This window comes from Phaseolus vulgaris, chromosome 8 (genome assembly GCF_000499845.2).
Source record: "Phaseolus vulgaris cultivar G19833 chromosome 8, P. vulgaris v2.0, whole genome shotgun sequence".
Classification (NCBI taxonomy): domain Eukaryota; kingdom Viridiplantae; phylum Streptophyta; class Magnoliopsida; order Fabales; family Fabaceae; genus Phaseolus; species Phaseolus vulgaris.
The window spans coordinates 61,531,694-61,554,391 of NC_023752.2; the positions used below are offsets into that span (position 1 = coordinate 61,531,694).

Sequence of the window (22,698 nt, forward strand, 5' to 3'; positions counted from 1 at the left end):
CACTAAAAGGAGAAGGACACCAACTAAAAGGAGGAGAAGCAAGACAAGGACGAGGATAATAAATGATAAGCAAATCAACGATGAGAAGAATGAGGGAACAACAACACAACAAATAAGAGAAAGAGAGAGAAGTAACACAATGAATATGAGAAATCAGTTGTATTTTTACTAATGTTGAAAGGTACTTCCAAACAGAGACAAATTTTCCTAAGAGATAACAAAGACCATGACTCCTCCAGGATACATGTCCCAATATTTTTAAACTTTAATAAATAATTTTTTTTTTCAAATTTTGGTCATCCCTAATATATTTTCAATCTCTTTCCAAACTAGTTAAAAATCAATCAATATTAAAAACTTGTAAAATACTACAAATTTGTTCATTGTCACATAACTCATGTTTGAATGTTTGAAAGAAGTTGTTGAAAGTATATTATGTAATAATATTATATATTATAATTTATAGTTAATGTAATCTTCAAGTCCCATCTTCTAATCAAAGCATGATAAAGAGTAAAATTATCTAAGAAATGGACTTTCATACCATGAATTTCATTGTATAGAAAGTAGAATAATAAAATTTAAAAAATCTAAAAGGAGAAGAATGAAAATAAAATCTTAAAGTGAATGAAAAATTAAAAAAAAAAAACTTATATAAAGAAAATTTATAGAACTAAAATAAAAACAAAGATAAAAGTTACATATAGTCTAAACTAGTTAATAACTAACACAACAAATAACTATCAAGAAACTCAAATTTCCAGTATATTTTATCACAACTATCACAACAACAAAATATTATATATACAATAATTTATGTGGGAGCAGAACAATGCTATATAAACAGTGATTATGTTTATGCAAAGGAGCACATAATTAAGAAATCTCTTTCTTTCATAATTTCCTTAAGCATGGTAGTGTGAATCTAGTGAGATAAAAAAAAAACAAAGAAACTTTTGTGTAGGTGCCACATGAATTCAAAGGAATTGATGATGGGAGACATTTGTTTCAGGCTTTGGTTTTATCATTCTTTTATTAAATACTTCGAATATGTAACCTTTTGACTTTGTTATTCCAATATCCAATGCTTTGCTTTCAATTTCACACTGCACAATGTTTTTAGTCTATCACATCGAGGAAGAAAATAAAGCAACAAGTGTTGTGCAAATTCTTCCACCAACTTATAAATTGTAATCTGTACAAAAATGTATTCTAAAATTTCTAAAATTGATTTTTTTTTAAATTGAGAATTCAAAATTAAAGAAATAAGCTCTGAAAAAATAAATTTGGAATAGATTTTTGTGTTTCACAGATGAAATTCAATAATAGAACTAAAAAAAATCAAAATTTCATTCTAAAAAGTTTAAATTTGAAGTATAACTTTAAACACAGATTTTTTTTCTTCTATTTATTCATCTTACTAATCTCATTATTCTAATTGTTGGATGTTACACATACATCTACACTGCAAATTAACCCCACAAACTACTGTTTACCAATTTTTTCCATGGCAGAAAATGCCATGAAGCTAAGCATAGATATTACACAGTTAAGGTTAACAATCTTAGGGTTATGAATATGTGCAGCAACCAAGGCTTTGTCACAGTTATCAGCACCATCACCAGCAATTCTGGCATCATAGTTTGCAGCAGAAAGATCATTTTTCATCTCACCAAGGGAATAACTGAATGCTCTTATCACCCCATCATAGTCAGAGGTTGCACACTTTTCAATGGCTGGAACATGTTCTTCCTTGGCCAACCCTTTAAGATAAATTTTCCCTTCTAATCCTTTCTTCAACCCCAGTTTCAGGATTGCCTGTGAAAGTTCAGTGAAGTTTTTGGCATGGACGATTTCAGAATCTCTTCTCAGGACTTTCTGGCACAAGGTATAGTCTTCTATGGTTTCATTGCAGACTTTGTCAATGAGGTCAGGACCAGCACCAAGTACCCTGTGATGAACATGAGATCTTCTACCCTTTGTTGGCAAAGGAGATTGAACAATGAGGATCAAGCAAAGAGTCACTAACATGGAACATAGTGTTGAAGAATTCATTTTTGCTAGGGTTTCAACCAAGAACAACTATAGGTTGCAGAAGAAGGAGATGGTGTAATCACTCTTCAAGATGTTTGCTTTTTATAGCATTTAAATGTTGGAATTCCATGTATTAGAAATTAAAATATTTTATTTTTTTTAAATAAGTAGAAAATTTATTTTAAAAAATTGAGTTAAACTTATAATAATTCTTTTAATATAATATTAAAATCATTTTAAAAGACTATATTTAAGCAGTAAAAGACTAGATTTAACTGTTTTACATGCAATTTGTCCACTATTCAATATAAAAGCACATACCATAATTTTTTATATCTAATTTCAAATAATTACTTTACTTTAATAATGATATAAGAATAGTAACGGTCAACTAATACCAGATAACTGAAACCATCCTCAAGAAAAGAATTAAAAAGTATTATATATAACAATATTCAAATGCAAACTTTATAATATATATTATCAAACAATGTGTGAATCAATCACTTTTTCTTCAAAAGCAAATCTAACGGGTTTCAAATTCAAATTCTTATGTTTTTACCTTTACTTAATATATATAGTTTGATATTAGTAAATGTTATGATAATTTTTATTAAAGTTGTGAGATATAACAGAGACTGGTCCAAATTGGTATATCTGGGGCTTGACCCCTGCTTTTTTTAAAATTTTTAAGAAATGTAAATATATTATACCATATAATATAATTTAAAAATATAAAATACTGAGATAATTAAATTTTGGAATTATTTTTTTATTTGGTTTATAAATTAATTTTTTTTATATCTAATATTATTGATAAATAATTTCTTCATCTAATTAATTAAAAATATTTTAACTGCTAACTTTATAATGTAAATACGTACTCAATAAAAAAATAATTATTTTCTCAATTTTACAATTTTAATATTCTATGAAATGTTTTACTTAATGTTCTTTTTAACGTTGCTAAATCACGTGATAATTAATGTACTTCAAATAACTATATGCAATATATATTAAATGAAAATAGAAAAGATAATAGTTTAAATTTTTGACCAATTTCCGAAAAATCTAAAATCTATCATCTTGGAAATAGAATGACACTTCTCTCCATTTCTATATTGATTGATTATTTAATCGAATGCTTTAGATTAATTATAGTTTAAGAGTAGCGTGAGAAACTTTAATAGCTTTTTAAAGAAACAATTAAAAATAAACATAAAATATGGCTGTACCTTTACCTGTACTTTTATTTTAAATTAACAATTGCATCACATTTCAGCCACGTAGCAAATCTATATATCTTTAAAATTACGGATTTGTAAAAATATGTTAAGTATTATTAATATTAAACATTAGTAAAATTATTTTTGTTATAACTTTTTTTTGTAGAAGTTATTAGTCGTAATACAATTTTATTAATAAAAAATACTATTAATAGAAATAAATTTGATAAATTATTATTTATAGAAAATAAATTAAAAAATATTAATAATTAGAACACGCATGAAAACAAAATTGATGTGAAATAAATAATAAAGGAAACGGAAACATGGTCCTTATTGTATACTGTATTTTTTTTTCTCTCTTTATTGTATTTGCAAGAATCACCCAAGTCAATAAACCTTTCTTTAAAATTTTGACTCATTATTTTCTAACAAAATAAGATTTTTCTTGAAAATTTGTGTTCAAACATCTTGGCTATTTCGTCATCGGTTTTAGAGTTAATTGATCTGTGAAAGACCATACAATTATAAATTATTTCAAGTTAATTATCTTTTAGAATTAGGAGAATTAATGATGTTTTTATATTTTTATAATTCATTCGATTCGATGTATAAGAGATTGCAAAAGATTATACTTACTAATTATAATTACAATGAGTGAGTGAATATAATTATACATGGATATTGTAGGTTGCCATGAATTTTATTTAGAGAAAATATTTAATTTAAATGAATTTTAGTATATCTAAATTATTTTAAATAATTAAGTATTGAATATAAGACAACGCTTGTGGTGATACATATATTTTAAATAATTTATTATATTTAAATCATTTCTAAATACTATATGTTTAAATAACTATTTTTAAGTTTAATTATTAAAAAAACAAGGATTAAATATGAAATATAAGATAACATGCATGATCATATATATATTTCTTTATTTTATTTAAATGTATAGAGACAACAAACGTAAAAGGACACACATGGTCGTACACATCTCTAACCAATCCTAATTTTTTAAAATACATGGAATTATAAACTACACTATTATATTTAAAGAGTTAGTATCAAATTTAGTTATAATAGAAGAGTTATTACTAAAATAGATGGTGCGTGAGACCACACTTATGTTCAATTTACATTTATGTATAAAAATAATGTCAATTATACCCTATATCAGTGTAAAACAAATTCCATTGGAAGCCTTTCTAATATTTACATAGTTAATTATATTTTCACAATAAAAAATTAGTTAATTATATTTTCACAATAAAAGATTATAATCTTTTATATTATTGAGACTTGAGTCGAGCTTCATAAATATTATTTTGCACCATACTTGATTAATTATCATTCCACATCATTATGATATTCGACTATTTTCAATTATTTGTTTGTTTTAAATCTAGAAATCACAATGTTTAATTAGTTATGGATGAATACTAGATTCTGAAGATAAGGTCCAACTTTTGAGAGTGATTATCCTTGATTCTTATTTATGATTCTTATTTATAGTCTTTGCGAAACATATTTTTTTTTTATAATTATCTTCTTTAAAACTTAAAAAACAATCCTAAATTATAGATAATAAGTTCATTCTTAGTTTATTACAATTATTTTTTTTTTCTTGTGGTAACAGGAACACAAATAAAATTTACTTCAAAATCATTTGTTTGTAACCTTGTTCCATTACCTAGAACATTTATTTGATAAATGTTTATTAAAAACATTATAGAAGCATTATAGCTACATTAACTTTTAGTTGAATACAACGAGTGAATCCATCAACATCCAACATCATTCAAAAACATTGATGTAAACTAAAATATTAAGAATGTGTATTTGAACTTAAATAAGTTTTTTATTCAGTATAAACGGAAGTGATTAACTTGTTTTACACATCGACCAAATGTTCTCTTAACAAATAAAAATAAAACTATAAACTTTAATCAAACTTCAAAAAATCATTTTCCTATCGCGTTCCCGTCCAAAAAGAATTAACTTCAACTCTTAAAATGAAAATTTGAACAAAAAGTAAAAAATATATTGAAATCTTACTATAAACCTTAAGAAACCTACAATGGTGGCAAAAAAATGCCAATAAAACAAAATATTTTACTAATTTAGTGTGCATTTTCAATCTTATTGATCTTATTGTCAATATAATCCTTGATAATCGATAAATATAATAGATTTTACAAATCAAAAGGTGGAGTAGAACTTGTAATATTGTGATAGGTACAAAATTTTTGAGAAAAAAAAGAAGAAACATTTAAGATACATAAGAGAACACTATTGAGAGAACAAATGACAAAAAAAATGTGGCATGTCAGTTCCAGGTGTAACGTGCTGCATTTGCCACGTGTCATGCTCTATTAACCACAATAACCACGTCATTGAAAAAAATCATTGGTTAGGTAATTTTATGAAATGTAGTTTTCTAATATTTTAACAAATTTTGTGATTGTGACACGTCTTTCCTTTCAGTTAATTTTTAAGGAGTTTCCTTTTCAATATGTTTTCTATTTACAATTATCAAATCCAAATCGTACATTATAAAAATCAGTTTAAAATTTCACTCACATCAATTGTTTGTTAATTATCAAACGAGTTTATACAATTTTAATGTCGTAAAAAATATTTATTAATTTCATAAAAAGTCCTTTTAATACTTATACTAGTTAAGTATAGATAATTTGACAGATGAGTGATTTGTTTTAAATTTAATTATTTTTATTTATCATATTATATTGCAGAAGAGAAAGAGAAGGTGTCTGAAGAGAGAAACACTAATTATAAATAATTATCCTCAAAATAGTGAAATTAATATATAATCACTACCTAATTGATTAAATTAAAAACGAAGGATGAAGTGGTGACAGAAACTTCCATTTTAACGTGAGAATCTGAATCAGCAAGCAAAGAGTGCGAACTTTGGCACTAGTGTTAGGTAATTATCAAAAACAAGGTTCGTTAAAGCACTGTGAGTAGTTTTCATCTTCAATACGACACCGCTAATGCAAGTCCTCGTCGTCGTTTAACGCTCTCGTTTTCAGTTCACGGAGAAAGATAAAAAAGCGTTGAAACGAAGCATCTCGAACGCTGCGAGATCTCAAACCCGCGCTTTCGAAGCGTTTTCTGCGATCAATGGAGTTCGACCCGATCCCAATCGGTTCGTGCTCCAAAGAACACCAGGCGATCTACAAGGACTGGTTCAATTGCGCTGATTCAGGTACACTGCATCACAGCACAACACATTTTTCAGTGGCTTTTGTGTTCCTTATTTTTCGTCAGAAAATTCACCGAAACACTTCGTTTTTCAGATAGCGATGGCCGCATTACGGGGAGTGATGCCACCAAGTTTTTCTCCATGTCCAATTTGTCTCGCCAAGATCTTAAGCAGGTTTGTGTTCTCCCGTTTTTCTTTGCTGTCGTTGTTTTGCCTCGAAACATGAATGAATATAGGTGAGAATTGGATGTGATCGAAATCATGACCAAATTTCTAAGATACTATATGATTGCTTGCTTAGTGGATAAAGTGTAAAGTGATAAAAGTTGAGCTTTATTAACATGCCCTACTCCCTTTATTTTCTCCTCATTAATGAAATAACGCGAGGCGAATGAATCGACACTGGCTGTGTTGAATACCCACCCCACTTTAAATTTGTTCACCTCTGGTAGCTTTATCTGACCGAGTATAACTGCCTCTCATGAAGGATACCTGTAGTCACTACAAAAAAAATAAAAAAAACAAAACAAAGTTTGGTATTTCAGTGTGTATGCAATTGTAGAGAAAAGATAAAACTGAGATTATTTGATTTTACAAATCGGCCAATTTTGGTTTAATGTTCACTTATCATCTCATCATTTCATACAATAAGTAACAAATGTTGTTTGCTTTTAATTTTAATTTGCTCTCTTCTGCCTTTGCTAGCAATCGTGCATAGGTGAACTTTGAACTTCCCCTGCCTTTCCTATCTTAAATTCCTCTTCATTTTCAATTTGCCGAGGCAGACTTAGTTGCTGGTTTTGAATCAGTCATCTGATTTGTGAATGCCTCATATTATCCAGTTCCTACATTGGTTTTGATTTTTACAATTCCAATTCAAAACTTAAGCATTGTAGGTATAGAGAATTTTATCCTGTTATTGAAATATATTGCTAAATATTGCCACTATTTAAATTTTTGAAACTTTTGTATGAGTGAAACAATTTAATTACGCATATGACATGACATCTTATCATTTCATTATAATATTTATTTTATACTGATAATGTACTGATTTTGAACTCTTACAATATCTCATATAGAAGTCTGCTTCGGCATAGTCATCTCTAACAACTGAATGGTTCAGGCAGTTAATGGTTGTGTTTTTAATGTAATATACTTGCCGATTATTATCTATTTTCTCTTCTTTTCTCTTTCTTTCTTCCTAACTAAAATGTTTATTTGTTTGCTTCTGTTACCAAAATAAGGTGTGGGCTATTGCAGATACAAAGCGGCAAGGATATCTTGGTTTCTCTGATTTTATCATTGCTATGCAGGTAACAATGTTTATACATTTTTTGAACATCAATGTAAATAAATTTCCAAAATCTTACTCATTTGAATGAAATGTAGCTAGTTTCTTTGGCTCAATCTGGGCACGCAATAACACCCGATTTGCGGACTAGTGATGGTAAGTTATGTATGTTTAGGTTTGTCTTATTACTTTGTTTGAATAACATTATAAAATTGTATTAGTTTTTAATGCACATTCATGTTGCTATGCCTGTCTACATATGTTGATTCTGAATGTCTTCTTGCGGATTTAACCTAATGGAAGTTTTCTTTTATTTCAGTTGATTTTACAAATCTGAAACCTCCCGTAATGGATGGTTTGGATGCATTACTAGTTGTAAGTATTTCTTTCTAATGTCTTCTTTTACAGTGTAAACATTTTTATGCTTATTTTGTGAAAGTTCTGACCACTCGAATTTGTTTACCCAGAAGAAAAAGAATAAACATAAAGAAGTTGACACAAATGGTAATATATTTTTCTCGTTTTTCCAAATATGGGCATTCATATTGATTTTATTTTCTTTTTATATTCTTTTCTTCTGAAGATCTAGTCTAAGTTCAGTAATTACAGGTAGTTCACAATTGCAGCCATCACCATCAAGTAACTGGTTTTCTTCAAAATCAACAAAAAAGGCAAGCATTCTGTTGCTGTTAATTTGATGGATTCTTTGTTCATCATCCTTACCTTCCAGTCCACTAGAAAACACACTGAATATTCATTTCAAGTTTTAAAATAATGACCAACTTGATTGTCCTTCTTTACCTTCTCTAGGTTGTTCTGGTTTGGTTTAGTGTCATCTTGATCTTGAAAAGTATATGTGAGAGACATCTGTTTTGGTTGCTCTGTGTCTTCTATAAGATGATGAACCAAATATATTTAGGTAATTATTAGGATCCTGAAACCTACCTTATTATTTGATTTCAATGCATGTGCTTAACTTATTTTAGCCAATATGAAGCATGGACACCCCTCTTTAATAGCGTGTCCCTGTGTCTGTTACCCGTATGACATGTGTCAGATACTCTGCTGAAGTATCAAATTTAAAGGCTGTTATTTTGCGGCTCCTACACGACTCTATCACAGCACTAATGAGAGTAATGTGCAATATTGTCGTGTCAGTTTATAAATGGTATTATATTTTCTTGTTTCTTCTTTTTGGCTTGACAAAATGTGTATTTTGTCTCGTGGAAATCTAAACAGCTAACTTTGTCTCTAATATTTTATGAATCAAGTTAACATTATCCTAAAGGTCATCATCCTACATATATGTTCTACAGGACCTTTTATCTGTATTTGTTACCTCTTTACTATTGGCAGTTCTTTAAAATTGTCAAATATTTCTTTCATAAGTCTTTTTACTTGTATCTGTGATACATTTGTTCATAGGTGCCTCTTTCCTCAGTGACATCAATAATTGATGGCTTGAAGAGACTCTACCTTAACAAGTTGAAGCCATTAGAAGCCACTTACCGTTTTAATGATTTTGTATCACCATTACTGGTGAGTAAGTTATTTTGTTTAGGTTGTTACTTCGTTTTGAATATCTACAAAGATATACAATTATTATTTTTTACTGATTGTAATTTTTTACATTCTGTAGGCAAATAGTGACTTTGATGCCAAACCAATGGTTATGCTTTTGGGTCAGTACTCAACTGGTAAAACAACATTTATCAAACATCTGCTTAAAAGTAGTTATCCAGGCACGTGATTCTTCTTTCTCTATATACCCATATGTATCTCTTGCGCCTCTTATATCTGTTTTTTGAACAAATAGTTCTTTATCTCCCTGCAACAGTTTCCTACTAATCCTTCTGATTACTATATGAACAAAGTATTGAATGTTTTCAACGTCTGTAAAATAGGAAATGCATTTATTTATTTTGATATTCTTTTGCAAAACTTTAGGAAGCTTAATAGGATGATATAGCATTACTTTTGAAATATATTGTTACTAATCTCTGTTATGTTTTTCCCCATAAATGTTGATAGGAGCCCATATTGGACCTGAGCCAACAACTGATAGGTTTGTTGTCGTCATGGTACGTGCTAGCCAAGCCGATTCTTTCTCATGACTCTATTATTGCGTTCCATGTTTTCTCAGTTTTAAACATATAAATCAGTTTGGCTTCTAAATCATGGAAATATCCAACATCTTGGCAGATGCTATGAATCGCCAACTCTGCTATTTCTTGCAGTATTGGAGTGCCAGTCAGTCATGCTTCAAACACTAGCATTCCTTTGATATTCGCATGAGATGCTATGGTCACTACCCGGTGTCCAATTAAAAGATTTTTTTGAAGACTTGTTTCTTAACTCAGTCAACTGACACCTAAATATGGCTTTAGACTTCAAGGCACTGGACTGCTAAAAATTGAAAAAATATTTTAACTTTCAGAAATCAACTTAAAATATAAAGAGTAGTATAAAAATATTTAAAATAAACAAAATGCTAATATAAACTTTTGTAGGGAAAATGTAAAATAGTGCTTCTTAAATTTATTTTGTTAGAATTTAACAAGTTATTTTAGAGGGTGAATATAGAAATTCAGAATCTCAATTTAGATATTTTGTGTTTCATTTGAGTTGCAAATCCTAATGCTCATACATATATGTGTATACTGACGTGTCTCTGTCTATGTTTCATAGTATGGAAGTTCAAAAACTTGATTGTGGAACTATGTAGTTTGTACTGTAGCATTAGTGCCAAGATTTGATGGTTTTGAATTATTTTCTTAAGGCTTAAATATGTTTTTAGTCCTTTAACTTTGGGACACTTTCTTTTGACCCTCCAATTAAAAAGTTTCAATTTTTAGTCTTCTGATTTTTTTGAAATGCCTTTTATAGTCCTTGGTGTTGTATATTATTAACGATGTTGATGTGGCAAACAATGATTTACTCAACATTTACCAACAGGGTTTAAACATGGTTTTTTGAAAGTTCATTAAATTTTTGTTAACTCCATGCAAGGAACCTATATCCTTGCTGCCTACACCCAATCATGACTCTTTTCTAACCATTCTTTGACAATGGGGTTGAAACAAATCTGAAACAAATATGCGCAACAGTCGGAAGCCCCCATTAGGTTGAGAGAAAAGAGATAGAACATATTTACGTGTGAAACTCACAATACTAAAGGGAGAAGTTGGGAATTCAGTAAACACTAACCACGAGAAAAGAAAGGGAAGAGAACAATGGCATGTACCACTAAAACCTCACACTAGTTAGCTTCGACATCAATGAAGTTAAGAAACCTACTGCATCAGGCTCTTCAGAAGGATGAAGCTAACACTTTTTGTTCTTCAATAGCCAAAGGAGCAACAGTGGAGAAAAAAGAGCAACAATGTTTCATTTTGAAGGAGGAATATATTTAGGAGAAACAGGAGGAACATGGTTAAGTTTTATGTGAAACATCAATCACAATGGACTGGGTTTACAAATTTACCTTCTCCATGACTAGAGAGTTAACAAAAAATTTAATTAACTTTCAAAAAACCATGTATTCAATCAAACCTACGTCACAAAAGTTAAGTAAACCGCCATTTGCCATATCAATGATGCCCACTACTTTTGCCTAACAACAGGGACTATAAAAGGCATTTCGAAAAACAAGATTAAAAGGTGAAATTTCTTAATTTGAGGCCCAAAAGAAAAAGTGCCCCAAATTTGGAGGACTAAAAACATATTTGAGCCTTTTCTTAGTAATCCTTTATCTTTTAACTAGTAAATGGTACTAATGTACAGTCTGGATCTGACGAAAGAACAGTTCCCGGAAATACTGTTGCTGTCCAAGCAGACATGCCATTTAGTGGCCTTACAACTTTTGGCACAGCATTTTTATCAAAATTTGTGTGTTCACAAATGCCTCATCCTGTAAGTTGATCTAGATCTGTTCAAAAATATTTACAAGATTTTCCTTTATAGCATTTGTACTTGACTCTTTCAATTGTCCAAAGCTACTAGAACACATCACATTTGTTGACACTCCTGGAGTTTTGTCTGGAGAAAAGCAAAGGACACAACGAGCATATGATTTTACGGGTGTAACATCTTGGTTTGCTGCCAAGTGTGATTTGATACTCCTATTGTTTGATCCTCACAAACTTGACATCAGTGATGAGTTCAATCGTGTGATATCATCCTTACGGGGGCATGATGACAAAATTCGAGTAGTTTTGAACAAAGCAGACCAAGTTGATACACAACAAGTAAGAGCTTGAATGGTCGAAGTTCTGTTATTTATTTTTTGAATCCTTCACAACCTACTCCAGTGAAATCTAACCTATATTTGTCCCTATCTGGTAGTTGATGAGGGTTTATGGAGCCTTAATGTGGTCACTTGGGAAGGTGCTGAAGACACCTGAAGTAATGCGTGTGTATATTGGGTATGTCGCATCATTTATGTATATACTTCTCTCTCAATGTTAAAATGTTGTCCTTGTTATAGATTGTTTGGGAGAGTACTTGTTGCTATAATTGTAAGTTTTTTGAGATTCTTTTGTACTGCTCATAATCAGCCTTCTTTTTGCAGCTCCTTCAGTGACAATCCTGTAAATGATGCTGCCACTGGTCCACTTGGTAAGGAACTCTTTGAAAAGGAACAGGATGATCTTCTTTCGGATCTGAAAGATATACCAAAAGCAGCTTGTGATCGAAGAGTGAGTTATTTACTTAACCAAATTTATTTATTTTTATCATAAAAATAGTTTTCAACTAAAATTAGGGTACTTAGGGTGTGCTTGGTTGTTTTTTCAGTTTTTTAAAACTATTTTATAAAACATTTTTTAAAAGCTAATGTTTAGAAGTTAGAGTGGGGAAAGATTAGTTTCGAAAACAGTTTTAAAAATCTACTCTAATCAAATATATTTTTTAAACATCAGGAAACGATTTTTTTTTTCTAAAAAGAGCCCCTATGCTTTCATAGCTTTGCAAAGAAATTATGAAGATTAAAGGATAGATATCTGGGACAGTAGATCTGGTGAAACCAAAGGAAGTCAGCCTTTTGATTAGATTTTTTTTTTGAAATTATAAAAAGAAAAGTAATTTTATCTGCTCTTTAGTGTCATTATGTCTATAAACAGGTTTTATACAATAGTCTGCTTTTCCGGTTATATAAATTCTTTAGTTGCATCTTGTAAATGGTTATCTCATTTTCAATTTCAGTACCGGTTTATATTTAATTTGTTGCAGTGACCTTTCTGCATAATTAATTTGATCATATCTGTATAATTGACTCTTGTAGATCAACGAGTTTGTAAAACGAGCCCGAGCAGCCAAGATACATGCGTATATTATCAGTCATCTTAAAAAGGAGATGCCTGCTATGATAGGCAAATCTAAAGCTCAGCAAAAGCTCATCGATAATTTGGCAGCTGAATTTGGAAAGGTATGGATCTATCTGTATATCCTCTTTGCTTATCTGCTTGTCTCAGACAACACTTATATTGTATTCACATGACTGACAAATTTGAAACAGGTGCAAAGGGAGTTCCATTTACCTGCTGGTGATTTCCCAAATGTAGAGTATTTCAGAGAGAGATTGAGTGGTTACAATATTGATAAGTTTGAAAAATTGAAACCAAAGATGATACAAGCAGTTGATGACATGTTAGCTTACGACATTCCTAACCTCTTGAAGAGTTTTAGGAATCCCTATGATTAAATTTCTGAGCAATTGAGTCAGTGCTACATTAGATTAGTGATAGCGACGTTTATAGCACAAATTTTATGGGGTGTTTGTGCAATGTATGTTCGTCATGGGATCTTTATGTGCCATCCGATGGCTTTCTTTCTACCTCGTGAAGTTTTATTATTCAATTTATGTTTTATTTATTTTGTATAATTTGTCTTCTACAACGAAGTTTCCAGTCAGAAAATAAAGGGAAAGCACATTTTACTTGCTTGTATCAAGCTATGTTTAAAATAATTGCAAATGAAGGTAAAGTATGTGTAATTCATAAAATAGTTTATGAAACGCGTGACATTTTTTTCTTTCTTCTTGATATGAAAAGGGATTAATGCTCGACACTCTGGTTTGTCTATCGAAATTCGATGCATTCTGTCTTTCATAGTTGGTGATGGTGATTGTAGCACCTTCAAATTGCCCCTTCTTCTCTTATTCTGGGTTCCTATACAAATTGCTAATAGAATATGGGTTCAAGGTTGCAGGAAAACGAACATAAAAACACACACAAAGTATCTGCATATGTTTCTTTCAGATTTTCAGAATATGTAAATACATTCACAGAGGGTGGTGAAACACAAAAACAAAATTAAATTGTGGGCAAAATGAATAAAATTTTTCATAAGACTATTCTTCCAAGTAGCTATAATAACTCGGAATTTGTCAGAGCAAGATTCTGTGCACCTCCTCCATGTCCATATCCAGCTTTAAGAAATATCTTTACACAAATAAAAACACCAAAACAATTATGATAATACCAAGATTGATTATACTCTACACAGAAGCAATAATGTTACTTTCGTATTAATATTAAATTCAATTAATTATATATATTCTAATCTAATTTATAATAACAATTAATTAAAATGTAGTATCTACATTTGAATACTGTTTATTTCATTATATATATATATGTCCAATTTTAATTGTTTTGTTTTCTAAATTTTACAATGTAGAAATTAAAACGAAAATTAGTAGGAATGTGTTGGAAGAAAAACGAGTTAAAAATGTAACCGTAGAAACTATAACAACAAAATTGTCTAGATCTATGCACTAACTAAATTTACACTTTATACTGTAGAATTGCTTCTAGGCGACGTCAGTACACGTAATACTCTGTTTTCTTTTCCAGAAATCTCTCTGTTTTCTTTTCCATAAACACTCTGTTCCTCACTAACTCTTCTTCAATTCCATCTTCCACAACTTTTCTTCTTCTTCTTCAGCGATGTTTTTCCACAAGGTTTTGTCCCGTGTGTCCACCACCATTTCCCGGACCTCTTTTCTCTCTGCTTCGCAAAGGCCCCAACACTTCTCCAATCACTTGCATTCCCTTATTCACCAATCCCCCAGCAAGGTAATCTCCCACACTTACCCAAAACAATTATATTCCCCCTTTTTAATTCTTTAGGGTTTTGCCAGGGTTTTAGGGGTTTGCTCAAATTTTGGTTGATGGACCCTTTTCCAAGCTTATTGCTACTTTTCTGCTCGCTACTCTGTTTCTTACGATTTGATTCCGTTCGTGGATTACCGGTTTCGGTTCCATGTCTCAACATATATCCTAATTGGCTCTGTTTTTAAATAATCGATGTTCATGTATTTTATTTTGATTAAGGTTATGGTGACTTGTGCTTTAGAAGTTGTTTTTTATGCTTTAGAAAGTGTAATACCAAGTTTCTTTGACACCTCTTTTGTCGCTAATTATCTGCTTTAGCTGTTCGTTTTGAAATTAAATGTTCAGAAAACTTCTGTGAATGTCACTTTTGTGTCATTTTTCTGCTGCTGATTGTCCTATTTAGGCAGGGTTTTTATCAGGTGTGTTGTATGTCATTACGTTAAGGAAGATTTAATTACATATCTTCTTTTATTCAGCTTGTTAATTTTCATTAGTGCTGATTATATAAGGTTTTAAAAATTGTTTTCTGTCTTACTTGTATTTGGTGGTTGACAATTTTTTAAGTCATTCTTTAGTCAATTTCTAAAGAAAAAGTCATGGTAGATGGTGTATGGACTGATTTTTTACATTGTCATCCAATCATAGACTAATCATGTATGTCAAGTGCCATATGTAAGTGTAGCTTGTTTTACTGGTTGGCAAGGCATAGAAATTGAACTTGAAAGTGTAGCTTGTTTATTTCTAGAGGTAGAAGCACTGTTTGAGCTTTTTTCTTAAAATATTTTTTTTCTCTTATTCTTGATCATTGTAATTTTCTTAAAACAATTTTCTGAAGGATAAGTTGTTTTAAATTCCTTTCATATAGGAAGGATTAATAGTTCCCCCAATTTTTTGTTTTTTTATAAAAGATATTATGAAAATTGATCATATGGTCATTATCATTAATCTATACCCCAGGACTCATTATCTCTTAAAATTTTTTTTATGGAGTGAATTTTAATGATACATTTTAAAATTCTCAAAAAGTTCCACATATGCTTTCTAATGTTCCAGTTGATTCCTGTTCAAGTCAATTTGTTACCGCTACGGATAAATTCATTATCAACTCCACGATTTGGGTTTTCTTCATCAGCTTCAAGTGAAACTAATGACAAGGAAAAAGGGAAGAATATAGATATTGGAGATTCTACAAATGATAACCCTGATAAAGAAAACAAAGAGGCCAAGAATTTTGAACAGGCCGGAGAAGCTAAATCCGCAGATAAAACAGAGGAATCAAGTTCTATTCGGGATTCTCAATCTCAAACTGTAAAAGGAAGGAGGAGAGGTTTTAAACGAACAACATTTTCTGATTCAGATTCAGATTCAGACTCAGACTCAGACTCAGACTCAGACTCAGACTCAGAGAGTGAATGTGATCTATCCAAGGATGATTTAATTAAACTTGTGGCTGAGAAAGAAGCACTTTTGAAGTTAAAGCACAAGGAGATTGAACAAATGCAGGATAAAGTTTTGCGTACTTATGCAGAAATGGAGAATATCATGGAAAGGACAAGACGTGAAGCAGATAATTCGAAAAAGTTCGCTATACAGGTCTAAGTCTGAACCCTTTTGTCCCAAATAATTTCCTCTTCAACTGAATGTTGAGTGGTTTAAATATGATGTAGAATTTTGCAAAGAGTTTACTAGATGTTGCGGACAATTTGGAAAGAGCTTCCTCAGTTGTCAAGGAAAGTTTTTCAAAAATTGATACACCTAATGACTCTGCTGAAGCGGTAAAACTTCTGAAAACACTTCTGCAAGGCGTTGAAATGACCGAGAAACAATTGTCAGAGGTAGAATGTTCTACTTTATGCTGTATCAATTTAAATTCAAAAGTCACAGCCAATCTGTTGTTCTATGTTTTTTTCCTTCTCATTTTTATAGTTAAGATTTATTCCCCATTTCTTTTCCGCTATCTTAGTTCCTCATTTAAATACTTTTGTCTAGTAATGATAGTGGAATGATGATTAATTGGGTTATGTGAGGGTAAGAGTGATTTGGTGGGACTAAGTGAGGAGGCTTTAGGCTAAAATTTGTGACCTTGGTTGTTCAGGTGCTGTGAGATCAGGGGCTTGTTTTTGTTTTGGTTTTGAATGGCCAATTTTAATTTTAAAAATCATAATCTTGTTGGTTCAAATTTCTTTTAATTATTTTGTGAATCATTATATAAAAAAACAGCTGTGTATTGGAACTCTAGAAGCACTTCATTTAATGGTCGCTAGATTGTTAATAGGATACTTAGTTTACTTGCTGAATTTTGATTTGCGTTTCTAAGAACTAGGGAATTTTGGGTAAAAACTTTATAACCTTCCCGTGCCATCTGATCAACAAAATGTGAAATAACATGTTGACTCTATATGGTGCGGGGTTGAATAGAGTTCAAAGCTTTTTCACAAATGCTTGGAAAACAAAGCTTATCTAATATTAAGAACACCAGATTTTTTTGACTCTGGCTTTCACAAGTATTCTTTAATTTTCCACTCCTAGATACAAACAAAGTTGTTTGATAACGGTTACAGGAAAAACTCTTTAGAAAGGATATAGAAATGCACACTTTTGATAGAGAACTAACCTCACTAGGTGAAAGATATGACAGTATGTTTCTCTCAGAGACTAGATGGTCTAATGGACAGTCGAGCTTATACTACTTTATGTTCTTATGGGATTTACAAAGACTCTTTATGCATGCAAGATGTTGTAGTTTTTGTGTTCGTGGTCTTTGGTCTTTTATGGGCTTCTTCAAAGTATCTTTGAAGAATCTGTTCAATATTTTATTGTGATTATTGACGCAAATCTTATCGAGATCTTTGATTTTGTTCAATATTGTGTTTTGCTAATATTTGATTTTGTCCAATATTCTGCTTTGCTAATTTTTTATTTGACGATATTTATTATAAACATCCCGAATGGAAAATAAAGAGCACATCTTACTTAAAACATTGTAATTAGCTATTACAACTTAATCTTATTTATTATAATCAAAACACTTAGTATGGATCATCCACTATGCTTGTCTAGAGTGTTTTAGACTAGACTATCCAGGATTAACAAAATGTTTTGTTAACAAGTTATAACTTTCAAGAATATTACAAAATGCTTTTGCCACTTGTATTTCACTATAGATTCTTTTGTGTGCTTGAAATAATATATCTTTGTGGACTGCAAATTGCTTTAGGCTTCAGCCTATTGTAAAGCTAACTGCTACTGCTTACAGGTACTTAAAAAGTTTGGTATAGAAAAATTTGATCCTACGAATGAGCCCTTTGATCCACACAGGCATAATGCCGTCTTCCAAATCCCTGATGGTTCTAAGCCTCCAGGAACCATTGCAGCTGTTCTGAAGGTAATGTACATAATTTTTTAGTGAAGGACCATGATTTGCTTTTTCCTATTTTATAATTTGGTTTTGACCCTTAAAACTGTTGATACGACGTGTTATTTTGGGTCTATGAAGCATGGGTACTAAAAGGTTGTTGGCATATCTATATCATTCATATTTGATACTACTATTTTTATTTTTATGATTATGCCGCATTTATATTTTTGTTGTTTCTTGCTAGAGTTTTAACGTGCTTTCTATTATTGGATTGATTTCATGTTGCCTATGGTTCCATTAAATAACTCTGGTCCTTTCAATTTGCTGTGCAATGAGTTCTGGTTTGATTTTGTCGGTGTTTCAAGGCAAATTTTATGTTTTCTAAAGCTAAAATCGAATGATACTTTCCATTTTTGAACCAGAATGTTTGATGGTCTTGTTGATGGTCTTGTTCTTGTTTTTTGTTGGGCTTCTTATTTATGGAGATTGAAAAGATGAGTATAAAAAGCTATTCTATGGTTGTGTTTGCAGGCAGGATATATGCTTTATGATCGTGTTATTCGCCCTGCGGAAGTTGGTGTGACGCAAGCAGTGGAGAATGAAGAGAATAATGGAAAAGATAGTATCTCTGATAAGGGTTCATAGGATAAAGTTATTGGATCATTCCCATGTTCATTCAAATTTGTATCTCTTCTACAACCCAATATACATTCTTTTCAACTAGTTAGCAAGTTTTTCTCATAAAAAACTCACATTCATGTTCTCTTCTAGTTGGATGTAGTTTGAATCTTGAGTTCCCAAGTCATTAATCTAATGAAAGTCTATATTCAAATAACACCTAAACATTCAAGAACAAGAGATTATAAAAATATGTGATTATATAAGTTTTATTAAACTCTTTCATCATATGAAGAAAGAAAAACCTTGTAAATATTATTCAAATAAGATTTTGGTTTCTTTGTTATACACTCTTTGGGTACTCTTTTAAGAACGTTCTAATTGAACATTCTGAAACAACTATTTTATATTTTTTATATAATGATTTTAATAAATAATTTATCTTCAATTGTTAGATTAAAAAAATTTGAGAATGAACAATAAATGTATTAGAAATTCTCTTTCACATATATAAATATAAGGATAATTTTGAGGCTTTCTAACCTCAACTAAGTTTTGTATATAGGTTGAAAGTCTCAGTATATTCTTTGTTGATAGAGAAAAAAAGTTTAACAAATCAAAGATGCTGATATTTTATGTATAAAAGTATTACAATAATAAAATATTAACATTTATCAATATAAAGTATAAACTATGGTTCATACAAACTGTTATATCTCTTCTGAACATGCAAACTAAACTAACTATATTATATACTCACCTTAGTTTTAGAAAAATAAAATAAATTATGATGATATTTTTGGTAAGTTATCAACCCATCCATCATTGTTGATAAAAGATGTTAAAGAAAATGCTTTCATTTCTGAATTATTTAGTTTCTTCAACCAAGAAACACGCTTTGAAGTATCAGCTCCTGGTCCTTCACAATCAACTTCAGCATAAGTGAGTCCATTCCTGTAATGATTCAGTCACAGATGAATCAAAATAAAGATAAATGCTTAAAATAATGTAAAAGTTCAGTAAAAACCTGAAATCACTCTTTTTCTTTTTTTAATGAAAACATGAAATAATAAAACAATTTTAAGAGATGTATCCATTTAAACTTACTCATTGCCTACATAATGCCAAGCATTCCATCCTTGAGGAGTTACAATGGAAGAAAAATATGTTTTATGAAATATGACTCTTGAATAAGGACTCCATGCTCTTCCTAAGTTCACTTTACCATTCCCTATAAGAAAACCTCCTTCAAATACAAAACCATCTGGGTCATCTCGTGAACTTCGTCCTTGAGCTGTAACAAAGCCTGCTAGATTTGGAGATCTCCCCACAACATTGATCCAACAATTCTACAAGTAAAAGAAAACACATAAAAAATAAATGTTTAAAAGTGATTAACCTCATAAACCAAACAACAAAAGGCTTGATGAAACATTGGCCTTAGAACATTCAGTATAGTTAAGAATAAGTGTATTCCTAATCAAAGATATGAACCTATCTTCATTTCTTGTATCTCCTCTGATATACACAAGAATCCCCCCTCTCCCTCATTCCCTGTACCTGCCCCTCTTGTGAGTTTTGTTCAATAATAACTGTCATTATCTATTTACAACTGACGACCAAAACCCCATAATCTATGCTGATATAGTATTAAAGGAAAAGATTTACGACAGACGATCTACTTCTACATTACATCATGCTTGGTCCATGATGCTACACTAAGGATTGAAAAATAATTAATGTAATTTACCTCATAGTAAGATTGTCCACTACCATATATGAAGTCCACTTCACCTTGAATGTAACAATCTTTGAAATAATGCCGTCCATATTGATCATACAAAGTGTCTTGATAACCTAAAAAACTACAATTATAGAAGAAATATTTATCTCCATGGAGTCTTACTGCATTTGCTGGTTCGATTCGGCTTCCCATGTAGTAAGATTTATATGTTTTAATATCCACATTATACGAGTTCTGTAAATACATAACAATATATTAATTATAGATAAAGAATATTGAAAAACTATGAAAATGGTTTGTTTTATCATTTATTGACATGTTCACCTTGAAAGTAATGCCACTTGCAATCACATTGGATGATAAAGAAGTAAAAGTAGAGTTATTGTTTATTGATCGGTGGTCTGAGTAACTAATGGTTGTTGTCGAATTACCCTCTCCTTCTAAGATTATACATGGCTTTTCTGTGGGAATAGTAACCCTTTCTCTGCATAATTACAATAAGAGAATAACTATAGAAATGTGAGTATATTATAGAAAATGTATACAAAACTCACAATTTATTTTTGAGATTGGATACTATTGTAATGCTTATTAGAGCAATATTAAAATTGATAAAAATGATAACTTTAAACATGTGAAACACCATATTATGGGTGATTCGATAAGTCCGATAGTGGATAACTTGATAAACCTAACAAACATTCACTAGAATAGACTCGAAAATGAATCTGATACCATATTAAGAAGTAGATTTTAAACCTAACTTAATCTGATAAAATTCACTTATAAGGTAAGGTTTGACCCACTTATATTTAGGAAATAATTTAATCTCTAGACAACATGTAATCGACAGGCTAAGATATGTTTATATGTTTATGCTAAGATAATATAATATAAAGTAAAAAATTACTTATGAAATGGTGATCACAGCATGCAGATAAATGCACAAAAGATTAAAAAGGTCTAAAGTGGATTTATAGAAATAACATCCTTCAAAACAAAAGTGTATTTTTAAACCAATTTAATTCAAAGAGTAATCAATTTAAATGTAGCCATAAGAATCATGCTAAATGAAATCATGATCGAAATATACATTGTAATTTCATAAAAAAAAAAACTTGTTTGTTGAATAAATTGTGTGATGTTATAAGAATATATATAATTTGAACTTACATGTATAAGCCTGCTTGTATATGAATCTTAACCCATTGATCATTGTTATTTTTTACAGAATCAATGGCCTCTTGAACTGTTCTAAATGCTGCTTTGCCTTCTTTGCCAACAATGATAGTTTCTGTAACATTATCTCCACCACAGTCTATGGTTTCACCAAGACAAAAGAAACAACTAATGAACAAGACTAGAAGAAAACTCATCATTCTAGAAAACAATTCCCTCATAAAAATACTGTAAGCATAGACATCCCTTTAATAGAAAAAAATAAAATATGGAAAACAACTATCTCATTTCTTTTTATAACTTCAAGAAAATATTTAAATTCATTAATTGCTACTAAATTATATTAAGTATGTTTTAAATTAATTTCCAATCACAATTAATAATTATCTAGTAAAATGATAACTATCAAATGCCTTCATGTGAGAGAAGACAGTGGAACAATGATCTCAGCTGTTACAATATTTAAGAGAATACAATTTTAATTAAACACATTAATTAGTTTGCCTTAATAAACCGTTATTGAAAAAAAGTCCAAATGCTTCTAATTATACTTTTAATAACATGTTTAACTATTTTTATTTCCAGTTTATGAAAGAAAAAATAATTAGTTACTATATTAATATAGTTTTATAATAATTTATAAATTATTAATATAGAGAAATTTCTATTATTAATAAAAAATATAAAATAAAAAATAAATATTTTTTTATTTTGTAAAATAATAAATAATTTAGCTAATATAATATTTTTTTTTCTGAAATTAATTGTTATTTTTTTTAATAATTTAAAATATACAAATTAAATTTTGAAGTTATATTTAAATATATGAGAGAGAGTATATAAATATGTTTATAAGAAGTTTATATATAATTTATATATTTCAATAGATTTAGTACTA

At 30.0% G+C, this 22,698-nt stretch overlaps 4 protein-coding genes across 8 annotated transcripts; 2 read left to right on the plus strand and 2 right to left on the minus strand.

Moving 5' to 3' along the window:
- Positions 1-1,485: 1,485 nt before the first annotated feature.
- On the minus strand, positions 1,486-2,055 carry LOC137825444 (uncharacterized). Its single transcript, XM_068631111.1, has one exon. The coding sequence runs from the start codon at positions 2,053-2,055 to the stop codon at positions 1,486-1,488; it is 570 nt and encodes a 189-aa protein (XP_068487212.1).
- Positions 2,056-6,119: 4,064 nt separating this feature from the next.
- On the plus strand, positions 6,120-13,731 carry LOC137823333 (EH domain-containing protein 1). 5 transcript variants are annotated; one of them, XM_068628418.1, is made up of 17 exons: positions 6,120-6,231; positions 6,320-6,495; positions 6,587-6,666; positions 7,740-7,808; positions 7,885-7,942; positions 8,106-8,161; positions 8,254-8,290; positions 8,387-8,457; positions 9,212-9,325; positions 9,426-9,528; positions 9,818-9,867; positions 11,570-11,698; positions 11,782-12,033; positions 12,131-12,210; positions 12,357-12,483; positions 13,068-13,211; positions 13,302-13,731. In XM_068628418.1, exons 2-17 carry the CDS (start codon positions 6,411-6,413, stop codon positions 13,485-13,487), a joined length of 1,641 nt encoding a protein of 546 aa, XP_068484519.1. In that variant the 5' UTR covers positions 6,120-6,231; positions 6,320-6,410; the 3' UTR covers positions 13,488-13,731. The 5 variants fall into 5 exon arrangements, with proteins under 5 accessions (XP_068484519.1, XP_068484521.1, XP_068484522.1 ...); XM_068628420.1 differs by having other exon boundaries at positions 8,396-8,457; XM_068628421.1 differs by having other exon boundaries at positions 6,120-6,213; positions 8,396-8,457.
- An 893-nt stretch (positions 13,732-14,624) lies between these two features.
- LOC137823334 (grpE protein homolog 2, mitochondrial) lies at positions 14,625-19,094 on the plus strand. The gene is made up of 5 exons (XM_068628423.1): positions 14,625-14,862; positions 15,955-16,494; positions 16,569-16,736; positions 18,158-18,286; positions 18,791-19,094. Exons 1-5 carry the CDS (start codon positions 14,734-14,736, stop codon positions 18,902-18,904), a joined length of 1,080 nt encoding a protein of 359 aa, XP_068484524.1. The 5' UTR covers positions 14,625-14,733; the 3' UTR covers positions 18,905-19,094.
- A 568-nt stretch (positions 19,095-19,662) lies between these two features.
- Positions 19,663-21,997, minus strand: LOC137825445 (putative pectinesterase 52). The gene is made up of 5 exons (XM_068631112.1): positions 21,795-21,997; positions 20,946-21,105; positions 20,628-20,855; positions 19,985-20,226; positions 19,663-19,831 (listed from the first exon to the last, which is right to left on the minus strand). Exons 1-5 carry the CDS (start codon positions 21,995-21,997, stop codon positions 19,663-19,665), a joined length of 1,002 nt encoding a protein of 333 aa, XP_068487213.1.
- Positions 21,998-22,698: the final 701 nt, after the last annotated feature.